Source organism: Neophocaena asiaeorientalis, unplaced genomic scaffold, assembly GCF_003031525.2.
Source record: "Neophocaena asiaeorientalis asiaeorientalis breed wild unplaced genomic scaffold, Neophocaena_asiaeorientalis_V1.1 scaffold134, whole genome shotgun sequence".
Lineage (NCBI taxonomy): Eukaryota > Metazoa > Chordata > Mammalia > Artiodactyla > Phocoenidae > Neophocaena > Neophocaena asiaeorientalis.
In genome coordinates, this window is record NW_020185339.1 from 19147540 (window position 1) to 19169309 (window position 21770).

Here is a 21770-nt window from a genome sequence, read left to right on the forward strand (position 1 = left end):
AATCTGACTTTTACTAATTATATCCCAACAATAAAAGTCGTAACCTCTGAAGTTTGGATTTTACTTTACTCAAATGATTTTAGATACTGATAAATAAAATTGGGGGAAAAAGACAACATAATCCATGATTGCTGAAGGCAGAGAAAAGGGTTTTAAGTGTAAAATGTTTAGTTATGCTCATAAATAGCTTTAAAAAACCAAATCTGTTAGTATGTAACTGGATTCTAGTATCCGTGATGAAATTTTAATTTTCAAGCTTACCATCACATTAAGACTTCTGCTCCAAGTCTTTTAGAGGAGCTAGGAGAACATCTTAAAAAAAAAAATGAAAAAACAAATATTAATTTGATCCATCCTACTGGTTATTCTTCTGCTAAAAATATATTCTTAACAATAACTTTAAAAGCTGAATTTGAGGCTTCAATTGAAGAAGTCTTTCATCAGCAATGATAGAGCACTCTAGTTGTCCATAATAGGAAATATGCGTTATTTTGCAAAACCTCAAAGTTTATACCTCTATATCCATTAACTCTTAATCCTCACAAGAAACTGGTATTTTATGGTTGAGAAAACTAAAATTCAGAAGCCAGTGACTTAAGAGCTAGCTGTGGTAAAATGGTTTTAAATACAGAATGTTTCCTACCCTATCTCACTGTCTCCCAACAAACATCTTACCCAAGTATTTGTGATTACTTATGTTTACTGTTTGAATTTGCAATATTACAACTCACACAACAGATACATGGCACAAAATTGAAATTGTTTTATAAATCGAGTTTTATCTTACTAAAGTCACTCAATATGAGTCCTACAGGAATAAAAAAATGTACTATCAATAATTTCTCCATATTTAGTTTATTTTTTGGTTTCCTTAAGTAAGGGCAATTCTAAAATAATTCATATATGCTTGGAGGTTGCTCTGTCTTAAGTAGTTTTCAGGACACTGATAATTCACTACAGGAGTTAGGGAGCTCAGGGGATGAACAATGATCTGGACGTCTGGAACTTCTTTGGGAAATGACTTAAAATGTCATGATGTGATTAATTCTGACGAACTCAAGAGAATTTTAAAATTGCCCACTTCATATAATCAAAAGATTGTTTTCAGTATAGAGAAAATGAAATACTTTCACTACTTATAGGGAGAACTCAAGGTCAGAAGAAAAGCAGGCCAGATGAAAGAGTGAAGGCACACATGTTAAGGCCAGACTAAGAAGAACACTTTAATACGTGAGTCTAAACTATTCAAAACCTAGCATACCTAAGAATCAATGAATAGAGGAGGAATAAGGAGTTACAATGCCTGTTAACCTACAATATTCTTTCATAAAGTTTAAAAGAAAAACAAAATAAGTGTTAATGAGAAACCTTGGTTTGAGATATTACAAAGTTTAAGAATCCTGAAAGATTTTAACTAAGAATTAAAAAGCAAGGCAATACTTAAGGTTTAAAACAGTTTGGGAAATGTAAAGAATTTGTCATTACTGAGAAAAATGTAAGAATACACATTATGGGAAAAGACTGTTGGGATGTTTCCGTATTTATTGTTTTACTTGTATGTATGTAGATTTAACTCCTAGCAACGGATTTGAAGGTCACAGCAAATAAAACTATTTTTTTTGTTTCATCAAACTATATAGAACAAACTACAAGTTCCTGATAGGAGGGAAAACTCTGAGCAAAATGAGCACCAACTTCAACCATGATTTTCTACAGTAGAACATAGTTAATTACCAAAACAATTTAAACATTTAAAATATTTGATTTTGTGCATACTGAAAATGTGCAGTCTTATTTTTACAGCATTTCCATTTAAAAGAACAATTTCCAAAGAGATAGCTGTATTTTTAGCTGCTTTGTATAAGATTTAATAGGCATTTCTAGAAAAAAAATGACATCAAAACCCATTTGACTGATTTTTCTCTCTGTCCTTTGAGACTCTAGTCCACAATATTATGTCAACTCTTGATTTTCTCTGAATGGTTTTCCACTTTCTGGATTCTCTTAATAACCCAGAGTCTCTTCCCTTTCACTATCCTGGCAATTTCCAGGCTTCCAAAGATAGAGCTGATTATAATTAGACCATGGTATGATGTAGTGTATGTTTCCCAATGCATATATTTGCCAAAAATAATTTTTGTACTGTCTGTTTTATATTATCCATTTAAAAATTCTTTACCCCATCATTAGTGCAAATAAGGCTTGATCAATATTTGAATTTTTACTATGTACGTTTTACATGTATATTTTATCTTCCTGATTCTGATATTTAAAAACCTATTCTATGCTGATTAAAAATTTGAATATACCTAATCCAGTTTTAAATGAAAGTGTTATCTGAGCTATTTTGAAATTCTTTTGCTTTAATATATGGTAAATATGAATTAAACACATGAAAAATTATATAGAATTGAAATGCCCAACCTAGAATAATGCTTCTAAGAAAAATTATACATGTTTCTCATGAAAAAACTCTGATAATGAAACAATAGACTATATAGTTCTACAACTTAATATATGTCCGCAAGAATATAAATACACTCTCCTTCCCCCTTTTTCTAACCTCTGGCACTTAAAAAAAAGTATTTGTGAGTTATCAACATAGTTACCTTTTCAAGAGAAGCTGTTTCAAATAAAAATTTAAAAAATTACTTTATTGTAGAGCAAAGAATATGACCAAAGATTTCCACTATTCTTCTTTGGCTTCAGAAATAAAATTTATTTTCCTTTCCTTCTCACTCCTCTGAGATTTTAAAGACTTTTGGTTCCTTCCTCTTGTATACAAGAATTCTCCACATTTCTACCTTACAAACTAAACTGGATAGAATGTGCTCATCTATACTGCACAAGCAAAGATCAGAAGCATAGCTACAAGTAGGGAGGATGGGAAGCAGGCAGTAAAGAAATGTATTGTCTGTAAAGTACTTAAAGATAATAAAACAGACTAAAAGTTGGCTTACTTTTTGTTATCACCATGTACCAGTGATAGTGTCAGAGACAGTACATTCTTCTCTGGGGTGAAAGGTTCCTACTGGCATGCTCCCCACCCCCGCATCCCCCCACCTCCATTTCATAAGCCACTGAAGGAGACTCTACTCATTTGATCTCATAGTCTCCTGGCTTATTTCTCATAAGATGTCCTCACCTCAATGAAGTTAGTTGATGAACAAGCACTGTCTTTATACTGTAGCAATGGCTTTGACACTTACCTAATTTTCTTCATACCCAAACCACTGTTTTGTGTGGCTTTATATCTAGCTGCCAGAAAAGCAAGGACAAATATAGGACTAAAAGAACACAGATTATAAGAGAAAGCAGGATATTTAAATAAAACATTAGGCTGCAGCTTTTTCATATAGATTAATTAAAACTAAATCATAGGTGAAGAAAATGAAGTCCTGAAAATCAGGGTTGCATTTGGGGAAATGTAAAGAAGGGCACAGTTGAGTTAGATGAACAAGGAAAAAAATGCCACATTTAAAATTTAATTAAAATTGTAATAAATGTATGTAAGTTGAATGAAGTTAGTTTTAAAAGGGAATGGTTAGTCAGTGTTCCAGCTGGTATTTTTCTTATTCAGTACTCAGATATTCACCTGAAGTTACTTTTGGGAGCAAAGTTATTAGACTTCAAGATGACTTTGTATTCAGACTGAAAAAGTCAGTAATGAGTATACCACATAGCTTACAAAGCACCTTCCCATAAAATGCATTATCTTGTTTGAGCTCCAAACAATCCTGTGAGTAAGACATTATAACTAGTGGGAAGTAGCACGTGTACCTGAGGATAGAATATTGGCCACCACATAGCAATTGTGTGAACTTGGGAATATTGGTTGCTTTGTACCTTGGTTTCTCCGTATGAGAAATGGGGATGATGAATGTTCCTACCTCGTAGCTACTGTGGAATTATATGAGGTAATATATGTAACACTTTAATATAGTACCTGGTCCATGAAAATGCTCAATAAATGCTCCTATTATTATTATTATTTTACTGGTGAAGAAACAGACCAGGAGAGATTAAATTCAAAGTCATGTGATTACTGAGTAGCAAAGCTAGAAGCAGAATTCTAGACTGGATATATTCCTACTACCCTGTACTATCTATGAATATCTACTTTTAATTAGAGTATGGATTAGCCTTTGCACTATTTTTACAGTTTTCTTTTTTGCAGATGAAGATGCCATTTGAGTTTGACAAATTCAATGGTATTATTAACATCATTTTCTTTTCTTTCAGTGGGAATATAAGTTAATCACAGGAAAAAGGAATGGTCTCTATGGACAACTAGGATAGAGAGTACAATCTAGAGCTAGAAAAAATTTTGTCTTTTCTTTAAACCTCAGAAAAACAGAAATAAAGTTTGCTAGTTGGTAGGTAGCAGAAAGACTGCAAACTCTGTGAGCACAGGGATATTTGTTTACTGCTAAATCTCAAGACTCTAGATTAGTAGGTATACAAACACACATTTGCTCAATGACTAAATATTTAAACTGAAAACGTCAACTTTAAAACATGTCCTTAACAGTAGGATTTACTTAGCTATGACATGCTTTCCTTTCTATTTTTAACTGTATAACTAAAAAGTCTATGGTCACCTACCATAAAATAGAGGATTTTTATTAAAAGATTCAGAGTAAGAAATAAAACACTAAATAAGGCCTTGAATAGCTTTATTGAAATCTGTATAAATAAACATGCACATTTCAAATGTAAACGCAAGTGAACTCAAGTGCAGACAAAATTTTAACCTCTGTCATGCAGGAGGTTAGTTTACATTAAAAAAAAAAAAAAAAAAGAAAGAAAAAAAGAAAAGAAAAGAAAAGAAGAGAAAAAAGGAAAAACCCAAAGCAGCTTTAAAAATACCAGGATGAAAAACCAGCTTTAATATCACGGTATAAAGCAAAGCCATGATCAACATACCTCATTTATCCTGGTCAAATGCATTTCTCTTTCACTTTTAAATGCTAACATAAATAAATAATTTACCAAAATGTGCACTCACAGAGTGAACTTTTATTTACAATACACAATTTATAATCTATTGTATTTGATTAGTTCAAGTGAAGAACATTATACTTTTTGCTTTAATAACAGTGGGACACAAAGCAATTTCTCAGGTAGTCGATATGTGAAATGTGCCCCAGCATTTATTTTCTATTAAAGGCAGTATTGTATGCCAACTGACAATACATTCTTTCAACTAGATCAAAGGGAAAAAGCAGCAAATGAAAAATGTTTCAAATGTTCACACATATTTTTGGCATCCTGGATCCTTGAATGTGGTGAACTAAAATAAAATTCAAGGTTTGTATACTTTATATACTGTACAGGTTCTGACTCTGGAACATGCAAATGCCAATTCTCTTGTAACAAGTTACCTTCTGAGAAAAGCTGTAAGGCTATGGTGAATTCCATCAGGAACACACAAAGAAAGTTAACAGACCTACCTGTAAAGCCAATTGTCCATTAGTGATTTAAAGGCCAGTATATGAAAAAAAAATTCTCATCTAAGCTTGATGTAATTATTACTATGGATACAGAATACTATTAAGTTTATCCTTATATTACAATACTTGGGAGAGCTGAAAGTTGCCAAATTACCAAAAAATGGGGTAGAGAAAAACAGACAGCCAAAATTTTAATTTTGGACCAACACCAGATTAAAGATGATCATTTTAAAGCAAGTCAAAAAGAATTTGAATATCTAGGGATAGATCCCAATAGCAGTAAAAAATACTTACATTTAACTGAAAAGTGACTTTCGATGAAGTGTGAAATCTAGAACCTGTTTCCACAGTAGTAATAAGATGAACATAACATTCCGGATTTTTTATGATACTACAAAAGGAAATAACTTTTTCAAGATTATTTCTTGTATCATGATTTGGTTTTATAACAGGCCCACATTGACTACCAGGTAAAGATTTGAAAATTTGGTTTTCCAAGAATACTACTGCAGTATTTATGCCACATGGATACCGCAGCTAAATATCATAGTAGTATATGTGGCAGCTTAATGCACATGAATTAATTATCCAAAAACTAAGTTCAGCCAGTTTTCTTGCAGTATTATTTGAGCAAAATAAATGACCAACATCCACAAATTTAACGTTTGTCATCAATTAACTCACATCCAAAAAATTAAAGAAAACATAATTCATCAAAACAGCAGCAAACTTAAAAGGGATTTATTTGTGATTTCCTATATATATTTAGCTTGTAAATACAAGACTGTAAATGTATTAAGAGACAATTTCTGTTAAAGTTTTCATTGTGTTTCACTTCAAGTACTGCACAAGTTAAAATCTGATAAAGGATTTACATTCAGTTATCTGAAACTCCCCATCTCAGACTTTTGTTTAATGTGGTGGGTAAATTCATCATTTTGATACCACCAGCAGGAAAGTCTCTCTTTTATGGCTTCTAGGACTTTCATTAGTTAGTGTGCATACAGTTTTCATTTTCTATATCATTGTCATTATCATTGCTATCTTCATCACTTTCTAATGGGATGCCTGTGGCAGCTGAAGCACCTTTAGTTTCTCGGTCAAGAGGAAAAAAGCCAGTTCCACTGAAAGTGTCTTGCCTCTGGTAGAAGAGTACATATGCTGCTTTGGACTGTTAAAACAAACAAAAAAAAGAATGTTAAAATGGTTGTGATTCTTAAAGGTAACATTAAATACAGCATGAATTTTTAGCTGGTAACCAATTTTGGTGACAGGACATAAATCAAGAAAACCACACATGGTCAAATGGGGGTTACTAAAACTGAGTAAATATAAGATGACTTCTATATATAAAGGAAAAATGGTCACTGGATTTAACATTTTTTATTCTCTTCTAAGTTAGCTGGATAGATAAATAAATCCAACCGTATCACAGATTAACCTAGTTACTCTAAAATGAAATAGAATTCTATGCTTTCTTCCCTCCTGTCTCTAAGAAAAAGGTAAGCTTCTTTCTAATAGTAATAACTTCATTCTGTATTTGCTCTAGATTCTAACTTTTCTTACCATCTTATGAATATTGCTCCATCAATCATCACTGTGTATCTTTAATGAGTCCTTATCTACTGGACTTTTGGGCATAAAAAATACTTAAGTCTTTTCCCATCATAAATCCCTCTCCATTCTACCTCTTCTTCTAGCTGCCATATACCTCTTCCTCTTCCTCACAGCCAGGCTGGAGACAGAAAATCTAATATTCATCATTCACTCTCACGTACACTCCTCAATTCAATGTGACTGCCACAACCATTCTAATGAAATGGCTTTCACTAGGCTCAAAAACCTCCTATTAACAAATTAAATGGATGCCTTTTTTAGCTAATCTTTCTGTAGCATTTAATGCTTTATTACTCCTCTTTCCTGCATTAAAGCATTTTTGGCTTCTGTTACACCACTTTTCCTTAGATCTTCCATCTCTACAGTTTCTTCTACTTTTCTGTGGGCTCTTTAAATGCTGACCTTCAAAAAAAATCATGTTCTGTCCTCAGCCTACTGCTCTTTCTCAATCTGTATCTTCCCATAGGTGACTCATTCGAAACTATGGTTTTAACTGCTACCTAAGACAGACAATTCAGATTTATAACTGAAGCCAGTTCTCACCCCTGAGTTAACTCACCCTAGTTCTATTAGTCCCATTTCCTAATGGAAATTTCCACATAGCTATTATACATGTATCTCAAACTTCACAGCAAATTTTCTTCCTACGTTTACTACCTTAGTGAATGTTGAAGAGTCATCTTCATCTTCTCCCTCTCTACATCTTTATATCTAATCTTAATCAAGTTCTATTATTTCTATCCATTAAGTAGCTCACAAATCCATTCTCCCTTTGTCTATATACTTACTACCACTACTTTAAATTTAGAAGCTCTTGTTGCTTAACTTACATGACAGCCTCCTTTCCTCTGGAGACAATAATGAACTTTCTGCTTCTTTACTCAGTGCCCTCCAACCTGTCTTCTAAAATGTTTGTAAGACATGTTAAGATGCAAATTTAATAATGTTCTTCTATTACTTAACAACCATCCAATACTTCTTACAAACTTTAAGAAAAGGTCTAGGGTTTCCCCGGTGGCGCAGTGGTTGAGAGTCCGCCTGCCGCTGCAGGGGACACGGGTTCGTGCCCCGGTCCGGGAAGATCCCACATGCCGCGGAGCGGCTGGGCCCGTGAGCCATGGCCGCTGAGCCTGTGCGTCCGGAGCCTGTGCTCCGCAATGGGAGAGGCCACAACAGTGAGAGGCCCGCGTACCGCAAAAAAAAAAAAAAAGTCTAAACAACGAAAAATGTCATCTTTCTTGATCTGAGTGCTAGGTTTAGCCCCAGTCTAATTTCTGCTCCATATCCCCAACAAGAGTCTTTCCTTTCGGTAACACCAAATTATTTGCTGTTCCCCTAAATGCTATATTCTGTCATGCCTCCTTGCTTTTGTAGGTACTGTTCTTTCTGCCTAGAATACCTTTGCATCAAACACCACTTTCTCTATGCAAACTTCCTGCACTGGCCCTGTCTCCTTAAACCCCAAATCAGTTGAGACAGATGCCTCCAACCTATACAGCCAAGATACTTAATAGTAATTATCATATACAATTGTCAATTCATTTCTCATCACCTTTAGATTGTAAGCCTCTTGAAATCACAGATAGCTGTCTTTTAACCTTGTTTAGAATAGAGCGCTATATATAGAAGGTACTCAAGTACCTGTTGACTAAATGAAGAATTGTCATTGTTAAAATGTAAGGTAACATCAAATTCACTTACTGTATATAAACAAGATATATTATTTATTTGAAAGCAAGATTAGGGCAGTGTTGTCAAATAGACTTTGAAGGACAATGTTGGCAACTTCAGGATGTTTTGGTTGGTAGATTAAAAAGGAGAACAGAATTGAAAAGTGAGGGATATGATATGAGATTAGAAGTCTAAATATAAACTGAAAATGTAGTTAACTTAGGCATATACACATTTTAAAAAATATTAAAATATTAAGAGTTCAAAAGTCTTTTTGTTCTTTGTTACAGCTGTAGGGAGATAAGCAACGGTACATAATTTAATATATAAATATATATAAATTATATACACATATATAGATAAAAATATGAAACATCTACAGAGAAACAATTCAAAATAATTTCATATCTGTTCATCCAATGACCAATTAAAACTATGCCAGTAATTGGGCTCAGAAGTTTATTAATTTATTAAATTGAACAATTTTAGTTGAAGACCTTTAAAGCATTATAAACTAAAAAAGTAAAAAACTAGTCTCTGCCCTCAGGGAATATATAATTTGAATCATGAAATAAAGTAAAGCAGTCAGTGCTCCCCCAACATCACCAGAAAACCTCTGTATAGGAAATATCATCACATAAGCAAATATCTTAATTCTCATACTTTGTAATACTGTCATCAATAAGTAAAATATACAGAAAGGCAAAATTTATAGAATAATAAATTCCTATCAAGCAATTCTTAGTTTTCTTCTTAGAACATACCAGTCGTCTGTTCATCAATCCATATCTGACAATAAAAATGTGCTCTGATGGGAAACAAAACAAATGCCAATATTTTGGCTCCAGCTGTGGCTGATAAACTGATGCACGTGTGACTAGATGTTAACTTCCTAATTTTTCTACTATTCAGAAAACATCAAAGTAACAAATACACAGCATTAATTTTTTAAAAATCTGTAATTTGTTTTATATAACTATATCATTTAGAGTTTGAATATGTAATTGTCAGAAAGGATAAGACTTTAAAAATCTGAGGTATGGTAAGGCCCTTAAAGATTTGGTTTTTTTTCTACTTTAGCATTCTGACTTTAAGCAGTCAATGTCTAGAATGTCTGAGCCTATTATTCAGGGGAAAATGTAATATTTTCATTAGAACTCTCCAGTTTTCATGTTGAAAACCAGAAAAATTTTCATGTTTCAACTTATGCTTCTGTTAGTGGGCAAATTTAGTAGACAGATTTCCACTTAGAGGACAATTTTACGTCTCTCACCTATTAGAATTGCTAGAATACAGACTATAGTGTTTCATGGGCCCCTTTTAAAACAGTACCTGCGCCACCAGGGAAGCCCTTAGAGGACAATTTTACGTTTCTTTAAAGCAGAGCAAGTCTCTCACCTATTAGAATTGCTAGAATACAGACTATAGTGTTTCATGGGCCCCTTTTAAAACAGTAGATTCCTTGATTTTCAGGAATAAAAGACACACTTACCACAATCTGGTCTTCAGATGCAGTTGAGACACTACTGTCATCAAAGTAGTACCATTTTCCATCATCTTTATTTTTTGCGAAAGCAGTATCTAATGAAAAAATATAATCACTTCTGTGACTTAAATGAGCTGTGGGTTTCCTGGGGGGGAACCCTCAAAACTTTAAAACCATCTAATATAGGGAATACCTATTAAAATTACATGATAATCATCTATATAAGGCCTGTCTATCATGTATTTAACTGATTCCAATGATTAAAGGTTTTTAGAATAATTTCCTACAAACTAGAAACCTACGATACTTTCATATAAGTTGAAATATGTGACTTTTTTCATCCCAGGGACAAACAGGACAGATTTATTATTTTTTAATTCACAGAATAACAATACTAATGACAATAACTTGTGATTAACATTTATGTAGTGCTTCTGGTGTATCAGGCACAGTGCTATGCACTTTACATGTATTATCTCAAAATAAGGTACTATCATTACTATTCTTCTGATTTTAGAGATGGGGAAAGGGAGGCATCAAGAGAAGTTTAATTTGTCCAACAGTATAGCGGTTAGGTAGCAGAGTCAGGATTTAAACTCAGGCCTGTTTCTGATTCCAAAGTTTGAATTTTCAACCAAAATTTAAATTTTCTATGACTAATATTTTTCCAACAATATTATCTCATTGATTTGTAGAGGTTTTTACACCAGAATCTTTTCCAGTCTTTAACAAAAGTACAGAGCAAAGGAAAGGTAAAAAACGATCAATTGATTTGCACAAATTTTTAAAGATCTACTTTATCTTTAAGTTAAAAAAAAATGCCCACTGCTCCCATCCATACTTTGTATAAACTATACAGTAACTGAGGAAACAAAGTTGCAAAATGTACTCAAAACAATTATTTGCTGTCATAGTTTCTAAAAAGTGACTCTATAAGCTTTGTCTTCTAAATAGTTCTACCCCTCTTAAACAAAATTATTGTTCTTTTGGGTGGAGCCCAATATGGGTTATAAATTTGTCAATCTGAAATCAAGACCACCACACTTCCAAATTTAAAGAAACATATTTTCAGACCAATAAGTCTGAAAATAAAAAGATAAGATTTAACAATAATATAGATTTATAAGAGACAAATCTAACAAAAAGGCACACAGAGTTTGCAAACGAAATCATGGTATCAAAAGAAAGCTAAATTAATATTTGTAATTCTGAGAAAAAGACAAAACGAAAAATGAATATCAAATTCTGGTAAAAGGAACAATAGAGAAAGAAGAGCTACCCATTTTAAACATAAATGCAAAAGAATTAATAAAACTGTTAGAAGAAACAGATAAATCAACACTTCAGTAGGAGTCCTGACAAATTCCTCTCAGAAAAAGAATGAACATCAAAAATAACCAGAGATAGTAATGATTTGAATATAACTGATCAGATTAACTGCAACGGAAATATAGAACTCTATGTTTAAATGGGGAATACGTATGCTTTTCAAGTACACAAACATTTAAGGAACAGACCATATATTAAGCCCCATGGAAGCCTTAATAAACTCCTAGGATTAATATAATATAGATAATGTCCCTAAATGCTATGAAATAAAATTAAAATTAAGAAACAAAGGAGAGCTTTATAAAACCATATATTTGAAAAAGCATATGATGAGATAATCTTGGGATAATCAGAAAATTATAAAGGAAACTAAAGACATATATAGAATTGAAAGACAATGAATACTACATTTCAATATTTATGGAATAGTGATAAAGGAATATTTAAAGGGAAATCTACAGCTTTAATTATAGCCTTCAATAGAGGGGAACAAAAGGAAAACAAAAAGTTAATAAGCATTCAACACAAGAAGCTGGAAAAAGAGAAACAGAGCAAACCCAAATTAACAAGAAGAAAAATATACCAAAGGGAAGAGAAGAAATCAATGATAGAATACATACATGTATAACAATAAGAAAAATGTAATAAAATAGAAAGCTAATTCTTTGACAAGACAGAAAAGAACAAAAAAGGGACAAAAATACAGCACAAGGGCTTCCCTGGTGGCACAGTGGTTGAGAGTCCGCCTGCCGATGCAGGGGACACGGGTTCGTGCACCGGTCCGGGAAGATCCCACATGCCGCGGAGCGGCAGGGCCCATGACTCATGGCCGCTGAGCCTGTGCATCCGGAGCCTGTGCTCCGCAATGGGAGAGGCCACAACAGTGAGAGGCCCGCGTAACGCAAAAAAAAAAAAAAATACAGCACAAGAGTATTACAAACAGCTTCTCTCAAATATACTGGAAAACATACATTTTTAGAAAAATGGAGAATGCCAAAATGTACACATTTTAGAAAAAGAAAACTGAATATACTTCAGTAAGCATGACATAAATAGAAAAATTTATGACTGTAAAGCCCAGATAGTTTTACAGGTGAATTCTACTAGACTTCCATGAATAGTTAATTCCTATATAATACTAGCTGCCCCAGGAAATAGAAAAAGAGTAAAGTATCCCAGCCTGTTTCATTAGGCTAGACTGTAATCTTGATTCCAAAGTAAGAACAATATAAAAAAATTGCAGTATCATTTCATTTATGAATTAAATTTTAACAATCCTAAATAAAATCAGCTAACCAAATCCAACTGGGTATACTAAAAAATACTTCAAGACTAGAATTTATCCCAGAATGCAATGCTGGTTCAACAGAAAAACCTATCAATTGGAGAGCACGGACTGGTATAACCGTCCTGGAGAGCCATCTCACAGTACTTTACTCTATAACCCAGCAATCTGACATCTGGGTATGTAGCTCAATGAAATTCTCATGTAGCAGATCATAATGATGTTTATTGCTCTTGTGGTGGTAGAAAGTTAAAGATAATCTGGATGTCCACTATGAAGCGAATAGAGAAATAAAATATGGTAGATATATAAATCATGAGTGGTTAGAAGCAATGAATTAAATTGACACAAAGTAATATGGAGAAGTCTTAAGTGTCAAGAGAGAAAAGTAAGATCCACAGCAGAGTAACAATCATGTAAATTAACAATGATGCACAATTCAGGAGAGCTCATACATCAAACAAGTTAGAAACGGGAGGGGAAGGAGAATGGGGAAGGACAGGAGCTCTGAATGACCAGTGATTTCCTGTGCTTTGAACTATGGAGCATGATTTACTCAATCCTCTACTCTTGATGTTAAAAAAAAAGGTTCAAAAGCTGATTCATTCATTAATCAATATCTATTGAATGACTACTATATGTAAGACACATCTCACATTTTCCCTTTAAGAAGTAATAAATACCTTAAGGAAAAAAGTCTGGAGTTATCAAACACCACGATTTTAGTGAAAAGGTAAACTATCAACTTACAGTGTCCTCCTCCCATCCCTCCATAGTGGTTGGAAACAGCAATCAAATTATAGCGGCAAGGACCTGCATTTGGATTAATTAGGAATTCCGACATATCCAAATCACTGTTTAAAAAAGAGATCAAGTTAGTTTTACGTTTTTCCCTAAATGTAATGAATTCTACTCTCCTTTGTCAGTGTTGTTTGACTCTCATTTAAGTGTATTCCCATCTATCTATCTATCTATCTCACTAAAGAAATTACTAAGAGCCAAATAACTTTATAAAACAAATTATATACATACCCTTGAGATTTGAATGTTTTGGCAAAAATTTTCTTAGGGATTGAGAATTTAAAAATTCTCCAAAGACTGTTGTTATTCAGATTAATGTTTTCATGCTAATACATTTCTCTCTTAGTATATGAGGAAATACAGACATCACCATTTACCATTTGGGTTCTTTTATTTTTTAAAGTTGTTTTCAGAAATGATTTATTTAAGGAAGAATAAAGGGACAGTGAAAAACAACTTTTTAAGAAATTTTATCATAATTTAAATATAAGTATATATTTAAATATTACCCCAATATCTATTCTATATTTTTCAGGTTTTGATGACCTCTGTAACCTAAATGGGTAACATTCTCTGCAATACAACGAACTGTTTATATAATCTAGCATGCATGAAACTGGAATATGACCATTTTATAGCTTATCATTATTTCTGGTTATTCTTCTTGTATTTACATAATTAAAAAGCAATTATGATTCTAAATTTCAAATACAGCTCTAAAAGGTCCTAGCTTATCATTACTTTTGTTTCATCTTGTACTCACATTTTCAAAATGCTGTATTCTTGAAAACTTTGATGGCTCATAATTTTGTTTTGTTAAAGAGAAAATTAGCATTTTTTTTCTATAATTGCAAAACGTTTTCAATTTTAAATTTATGAACACCAATTAGAATAAGCAATCCAAAGAATGTTTTCAATATTACATCGCCTATTTCCTTCTAATCACCTCTGCATGCACACACACCTGCCTTCAGTATTTGTTTACTTACTAACTGTGTTAAGTAAATTTGGTGCACAAATATCATGAAATATGAAAGAATACTACCAATTTTTTTTAGCGAAATGGGAGAGTAGCATGTTCTTGTCACAAGATAGCATGTGATAAAGTCCTGGACTCCATGAATGAAGATACACTATTCCCTTTTTGTCCTTCTGAATTCTCAATTATGTTTAGTGAAGGCTTAAAAGAAAAACAAAAAAGGCTACCAAGATGCTGTCTCCAGACTTCTTTACACATTTTTACAAATAGGATGTCATACTCTGGACGCTGCAATAAGAATACTGAAGGATGACAATAGGGATGACTTACTACACTACTGCATCATCCTCCTTCTAAGCAATTCCGTTATTCTGTTTTCACATTAGTCTTTTTAAAAAAGCATTTAGAAATAATTGAGGATTAATGATGAAATAAGTCCTGGGAAAAAGAAAATCACTAAGATCCCATGAAGTATCTTAGATTTATAAACAGGGCCAGTGAACTCATAAGATAATGTAACATAGAAAGAGTCTTACTCTGTTTTTTTAAAAAATATATTTTCTCTTTGATCTTTGAAAGACCTCTTAAGAAGGAATAAAAATTGTTACCGATCCACACAAATTGTCAGAAGTACCCCAAAATACACTCAAAAACTGAGATTGGATGCTAAAAAAACAAATGAGCAAATAAAACAGAAACAGACTCACAGATACAGAGAACAAACTGGTGGTTGCCAGAGGGAAGAAGGTGGGGGGATGGGTGAAAAAGGTGAAGGGGATGGGTGAAAAAGGTGAAGGGGATTAAGAGGTACAAACTACCAGTTATAAAATAAGTCAAAGAGACTTAGTATATAGCACAGAAAATATAGTCAGTAGTATTATAATAATTTTGTATGCTGTGTAAGGTATAAAAACATCAAATCACTATGCTGTACACATGAAACCAATATAATATTTAAAGTCAACTATATGTAAAAGTAAATAGACAAAAAAAACCAAACACCTAAAATTTGTGTGCAAAGTTACCTAATGTCTAAAAAAAAGCTAGAGGTGCCCAATGTTTATGAAGCACAATCAGAACTTACTTGATAGGAAAATCAACTAAGGTATCCAACTTGTCTCTCATGTATCGACTGTAAGAAAATCGCTTGAGATGTACCACAAGTACTGGAGGCAGGGACCATAAATCTAATTTCTTTGTGGCTTGCTGATGTTCTTTACAATTTGGACAATACCTAAAAATAAAGAGAAATATTTAAAGCTTGTTAGAGCTAATGTTAGAGGTAATATTAGGTAATGCCTAATATATAACAGATAGGAACTTCTATTATTATTTTTATCATCAATACATTTTCCAAATAGATTTAACTATTAAAAATGAATTGTAAATAAGTATTCAAAGAAATAATGAGGGCTAGATTATTTACATTAGAGTATGCTAAAAAGACATGGATGTATTATAAAACTGTGCTGAGATACAGGCATTAGAAACATCTCAAAACTTCTGGACTCTAATGGAATTAGTAATACCACAAAACATATTGTGATTTTCCTAAAAAAGCTTCTCTTGAAATAGCTGCACAGCTAAAAGTTCTTGGGAAAATGTAACTAAAATTACTTATTCACAGTAAAATGGCTATTATGGAAAATATAGTAACAAAATTAAAGCTTAACATTACAATAATATTTTTAAAGGCATTTTCATCCCTCTTAATACATTATTAGCAGATAAAGAAATGCTTACTGTTAAAAAATCAAAGGGAATTTAAATATCACTTTTTCAGTTTGATGTACCACATACCTCAGTATAAATCCTTAAAAAATAATTAGACTGACAAAGGATTAATCTCCAAAATTTACAAGCAGCTCATATACCAGGGATCTTCAGCACCCAGCTTTTCTTTTGTTGTAAAAAGCTCAATGCAATCTTTTAATTTCACAAAGGGTTTTTTAGGAGGTTTGTATTCCACACTTTCATGTTTTTCAAAATCCTAAAGAGAAGTATTTCTTGAGTTAAGAAAACAAATGAAACAAAACTCATTTTAGTGATACCATATTACTATGAATAGTAATGAAAAACTCCTAAATGTTCTCAAAAAAATCAAAGCATATTTCAGCTGAGATTTACACTACACTTCTAATAATTCCTGTGTACACACCTATATGGACAACCAGGAAGTTTAAACAGAAAGCAGTTTCAAAACCAACAAGCCTTTTCTCTTTTAGCACATAACCAATGTTTTACTGCAAAATAAACATAGTTGGTAGAAGCAAAAGAGTGTAACAAAACAGTGTGATCAACAGGGAAAGATAAAGAAGGAATGATTGATGACTTACCTCAGCAGCATTTTCATCAAAATATCTTTTTTTCAAATCAGGATCCCAATCCAAAGCAAGAAAAGATCTTTCTAAGGTGGAAAACATATTTTTTCTTTAAGATTTAATATGCCTTAATGTTAAAAACTAATATATTTTAATGTTAAGATATATACCAGAATAAACAAATAGCCGTCTCTTCTACTTGCACTAGGTGATCAGGGTAAATAGCCGTTTCCAAGCCATTAAGATACTTTAGAGCTAAAAAAAACTTAAGCATAAGTCCAACCTTCATTTAATAAACACCGACATGTGTTTTAGTATACTTCGAAATGAAGGCTTTTCATTTTAAAATGTAGATAGATACATAAATGTTATTTTTCATGATAGTGTTGAATTTCATGGTTTCACCTAAAAAAAGTAACATGTGCTCAAGTTTAGTGTTTAAGCCATTTTCCACAAATACTTACCATCTAGCCTAAGCTGCCTATCATCAAATCTTATATGCCTGGTATCATCTTTGATGTAGTTGATATCAGTATTGCCTAAGTTGTTGAACTGGAATGTAAACAATCGTTTTTTGTGTCCCATGAGTTGACCTTTGCAAGTTTCCTCAGTACATAATCCATTTTCAGAATCATTATCTCCTCCAACTGAATCTTCAGACTGACTGTTTTCATTCTCAGAGGGAAGTTCCTGATCCTGGCTGGATTCATCATCTGGCTCATCTGTTTCCATTTCACCTAAAATTAGATATTAGAAATCTTTAAATAAACCCAATGTTACATTTAAAACTTATTAATACTAACACTATTTTTCCCAGGCTTGCAAATATTGTTTAGTTCCTTAATCCCCATCCTCTTAATTTTTCTCTGCAGCAATAACCCAAGTGAAAAGTTTTTACAATTTAATAGGGAAGTCTTACTTGGTGAGCCTTCTTCATGTATGCCATTTGGGCCATTCCCATTAATATTTTGGTCCTTACAGCAGTGTAGGGATCCTTCGGTTTCTTCAGAGTCAGTAGATATTTTGACATATCGGCTTAAATAAAATCAGAAATCAAACAAGTTCAGTTCTATAAAGGCAAAAACTTAAAAAAAAGTTTTTCATTCTTTCAATAAAACAAAACCTCTAAATACAATTAACAGTGGTCATTAGTGGATTCAATGATAAATTCAAACTCAAGATATGATACTGTAATCATTTGTGTTTGGCTGTCTTTATAAAAATAAGTTAATTTGTTACTTCTAGGGTTTTAACATCTTTTTTTATATGTTAAAAGTTTGTGGCAAATAATTTCTTGACATAAAATTATTTTATAAAGATCCTCATTTAGATGATATATATATATTATTGCTAAGACCACTTATAGTTTATAATGTCATCTTTATGTATGGTTTATGGGACTACAATATTAAAATAGGTATGCAAGAAAGAAAACTAAATATGTTAGCTATAAAGGATAAAAGAAAGGGAGCAAATGGCATTCTTGATTACGTTATAATTCAAATCAAGGTTTTAGGAAAACAAAAAGGTGTTGCCTTGCAAAAGGATCAACCATGAAAGTTTATCCTTTTAAATAAAAATATTTATTAGTATGAGTTCTTGTTATCAGTACGAGCACGGTGTATAAAGAAATGAAGCACATGACATTTGTTATGATTTCAGAGTGCAAACATGATAAATTCCTATTTTCTTCCAACTGTAAACTTTTGGTGTAAAACAACTAAAAGAATTTATGCTTCCTGGGTTTAAAATTACCTCAGTAATGTGGTTTACATGATCAAGAAACTGGATTAGACTATAATGTGATTTCTTACATTGCTACCCATCTAAACAAAGCTGAAATAATACAGACAACTAATTATATTCTGATAGTACCTTGCATGTTTACTTTTATTAGCTATTTAGTATTTTTTTTTGTTAATGTAGACCTGTTTGGCACTTACCACATTCTCACAAGCAGAAGATTATAGAGTTTATCTTCAGTGTTGTTTCGTGGTACAGCCATAAGAAAAGGCTGACCAAAAAGTGAAGAACCAGTATGGTGGGTGTAACTTGAGTGTCTAAATTTTTCTCTCAGGCAAACAGGAATAATCACATGCTCTGTATCTTCTGTTCTATTGATGTTAATCTCAAACCTACAAGGATAAAATTGACTATAAACTCTGAAAATTTTATGATATTTCTTTTCAATTTTTTCTCAAGTAATATTTGCAAAATAGATTTCATACTTACACATAAATATCATCCCGTTCCATGATACTACTAAGGTTTTCATCCATTGCAAATATTCTGTGAAATCTATGATTGTATATATCAGTAACTATCATCTAAAAGGAAATAAATTTCTATTAAGCTGGTTTTACAACAGTGAAAAACTAAACTCCAACTTACATACTTTAAACCCAGAAACATCCTACCTTATCTGCAGGTACTCCTGACAAAGCAGACAACGCTGTACAAAGATCAAGTATGTTTCCAATTTTGGGGACAACCACTTTGTACTAAAAAACAAAAAGAAAATAATACATTTATTACTTTGGAAAATATTCACTAGGTGAGATGGACCTTTTGGTTGCTTCCTCACATTCACGGTGGCATCTGGCTCACCGTGTCTTGTCTCCAAACTTGGCATCATCCCGGGTGACAAAGTCCACATGGATGGTTTATCTTATTGTTCCCTGACTCCTCAATTCAAAGACCTACACTTGCTTCAACTGTAGTTCACTTCTTGGACCTTGCCATCTCCTGCACCACTTCTGACATCTTAATTTATTTATTTATTTATTTATTTATTTATTTATTTATTTATTTATTTTTTTAAACATCTTTATTGGGGTATAATTGCTTTACAATGGTGTGTTAGTTTCTGCTTTATAACAAAGTGAATCAGCTATACATATACATATGATCCCATATGTCTTCCCTCTTGCGTCTCCCTCCCTCCCACTCTCCCCATCCCACCCCTCCAGGCTGTCACAAAGCACCGAGCTAATATCCCTGTGCCTTGCGGCTGCTTCCCCCCAGCTATCTACCTTACTACGTTTGTTAGTGTGTATATGTCCATGACTCTCTCTCGCCCTGTCAAAACTCACCCTTCCCCCTCCCCATATCCTCAAGTCCATTCTCCAGTAGGTCTGCGTCTTTATTCCTATCTTACCCCTAGGTTCTTCATGACATTTTTTTCCCTTAAATTCCATATATATGTGTTAGCATACGGTATTTGTCTTTTTCTTTCTGACTTCTTCTGACATCTTAGACTCTTAACTGTTTAATCACTATTTACTTTTCCTGGAAACTCATTCTTTCCTATTCTTGGCTTGCACTGAGATATCTAGTCCTCCTAATTCTCAATTTTCTCCTAGTTCATCCGTTCCCTACTATGTCCATGCCCTTCCACCCCCATGATTCATCCCTTCAACCACTCATTGCAAAAACTTTAATTACTTTGTTATTCAGTTTTATTCTTGCTGTACTTTCTCAGAGTTGTTTAGAATGCTGGAGTAAACTGCTCAGCTTCAGAGACTGGTGTACTACAGACTCACAGTGCTCAATCTCAGCTGATCCTTCAACATCAGCCAGAAATTCTTCTGTGTAGCCTTTATTCGCTTATTCTCTTATTTTTCTCAATAACTATTTAAAATCTTCACCATTTCTTAGGCTTTTAATTTTACCACTTCTCCCCTCACTATCAGCAGAATACCTATTTCACTGAGCAAAATATAGGCTACTGGATAGGAAAATCTCCAACTTACTGTTCCCCTTACAAACTTGAGTCTAAAAGGTCCTTTTCTCTGTCTCTTTTGACACAAGGAAAGAGAATCAGGTGTTACTCTTCCCCATTCAAGGCTAACACTGGCATCTATCCTTTTCTGCCTCCTCTAGAACAGGGGTCCCCAACCCCCAGGCCGCAGAGCAGTACTGTTCCTCAGCCTGTTAGGAACCGGGCTGCACAGCAGGAGGTGAGCGAGCGAAGCTTCTTCTGCCGCTCCCCATCGCTCCCCATCACTCCCCATCACTCACATTACTGCCTGAGCCATCCCCCACCCCATCCCACCCTTGCCTCTGTTCCGTGGAAAACCTGTCTTCCATGAAACCGGTCCCTGGTGCTAAAAAGGCTGGGGACCGCTGCTCTAGAACATAAACCCAGCAATTATCCTTTATTTCATTTTATCTTGACTTATAAAAGCACTGAACTGTATACAAGTCTCAAAAAACAAAACAGTCTCTCACTGTTTTCTAATAATTTTCCACTAATTATCTCCCTTTCTCCTCTGCTTTATAAGTAACCTTGTAAAGTAATGTCTACACTGACTATCGTAACTTCTTTATCTCTCATTCACTTATTTATCCACTCCTGGCTTTTGCCTTCACCTCTTTATTTAACCTGTTACCAAGGCTGTCAATACTATCATTTAACTAAATCTTTACCAGTCCTTACTTTATTGAACTCTCTGCAGCATTACTGCTGACCACTGCCTCCTTCAAAATTTTCCTCTCCCTATGACACTACACTTCTTATTCTTTAATGTCCTGGTCACACCTTCTTTTGAGTAAAGAACTATCCTCTAGCATTAGCCTTCAGAGTTTTATCCTCAGCCTTCTTGATTCTATACGCTTTCCTTAGACTAGGTGACAATGTATCCCAGTTTGCTTTGGCGAGTCCTAGGTTAGCCTGATGTCCTGGTATAATTATTAATATGGCCCTTTTTTTTAAAAAAACAGTTCTGATTTAGATGATCATTTGGGTGATCTCATCCTTCTAAGACATTCACTACCATCTTCATAGAGCTCACCACCCAATTTATATCTCAAGCACAGACCTCTCTCC

At 33.3% G+C, this 21770-nt stretch overlaps 1 protein-coding gene across 4 annotated transcripts in view; it reads right to left on the minus strand.

The window, feature by feature from the left end:
• Nucleotides 1–6178: 6178 nt before the first annotated feature.
• Nucleotides 6179–21770, minus strand: part of USP15 (ubiquitin specific peptidase 15) — a 123959-nt gene continuing 108367 nt past the window's right edge. For all 4 annotated transcript variants that reach the window (XM_024736466.1, XM_024736465.1, XM_024736467.1 and 1 more), the window contains 11 exons: nt 19360–19443; nt 19175–19269; nt 18886–19077; nt 17862–17977; nt 17407–17679; nt 16958–17028; nt 16496–16611; nt 15706–15855; nt 13592–13695; nt 10234–10322; nt 6179–6624 (listed from right to left, as the gene is read on the minus strand). In XM_024736466.1, the coding sequence (XP_024592234.1) occupies nt 6442–6624; nt 10234–10322; nt 13592–13695; nt 15706–15855; nt 16496–16611; nt 16958–17028; nt 17407–17679; nt 17862–17977; nt 18886–19077; nt 19175–19269; nt 19360–19443 (1473 nt within the window). In that variant the 3' untranslated portion in view covers nt 6179–6441. The remainder of the gene's footprint in view (nt 6625–10233; nt 10323–13591; nt 13696–15705; nt 15856–16495; nt 16612–16957; nt 17029–17406; nt 17680–17861; nt 17978–18885; nt 19078–19174; nt 19270–19359; nt 19444–21770) is intronic.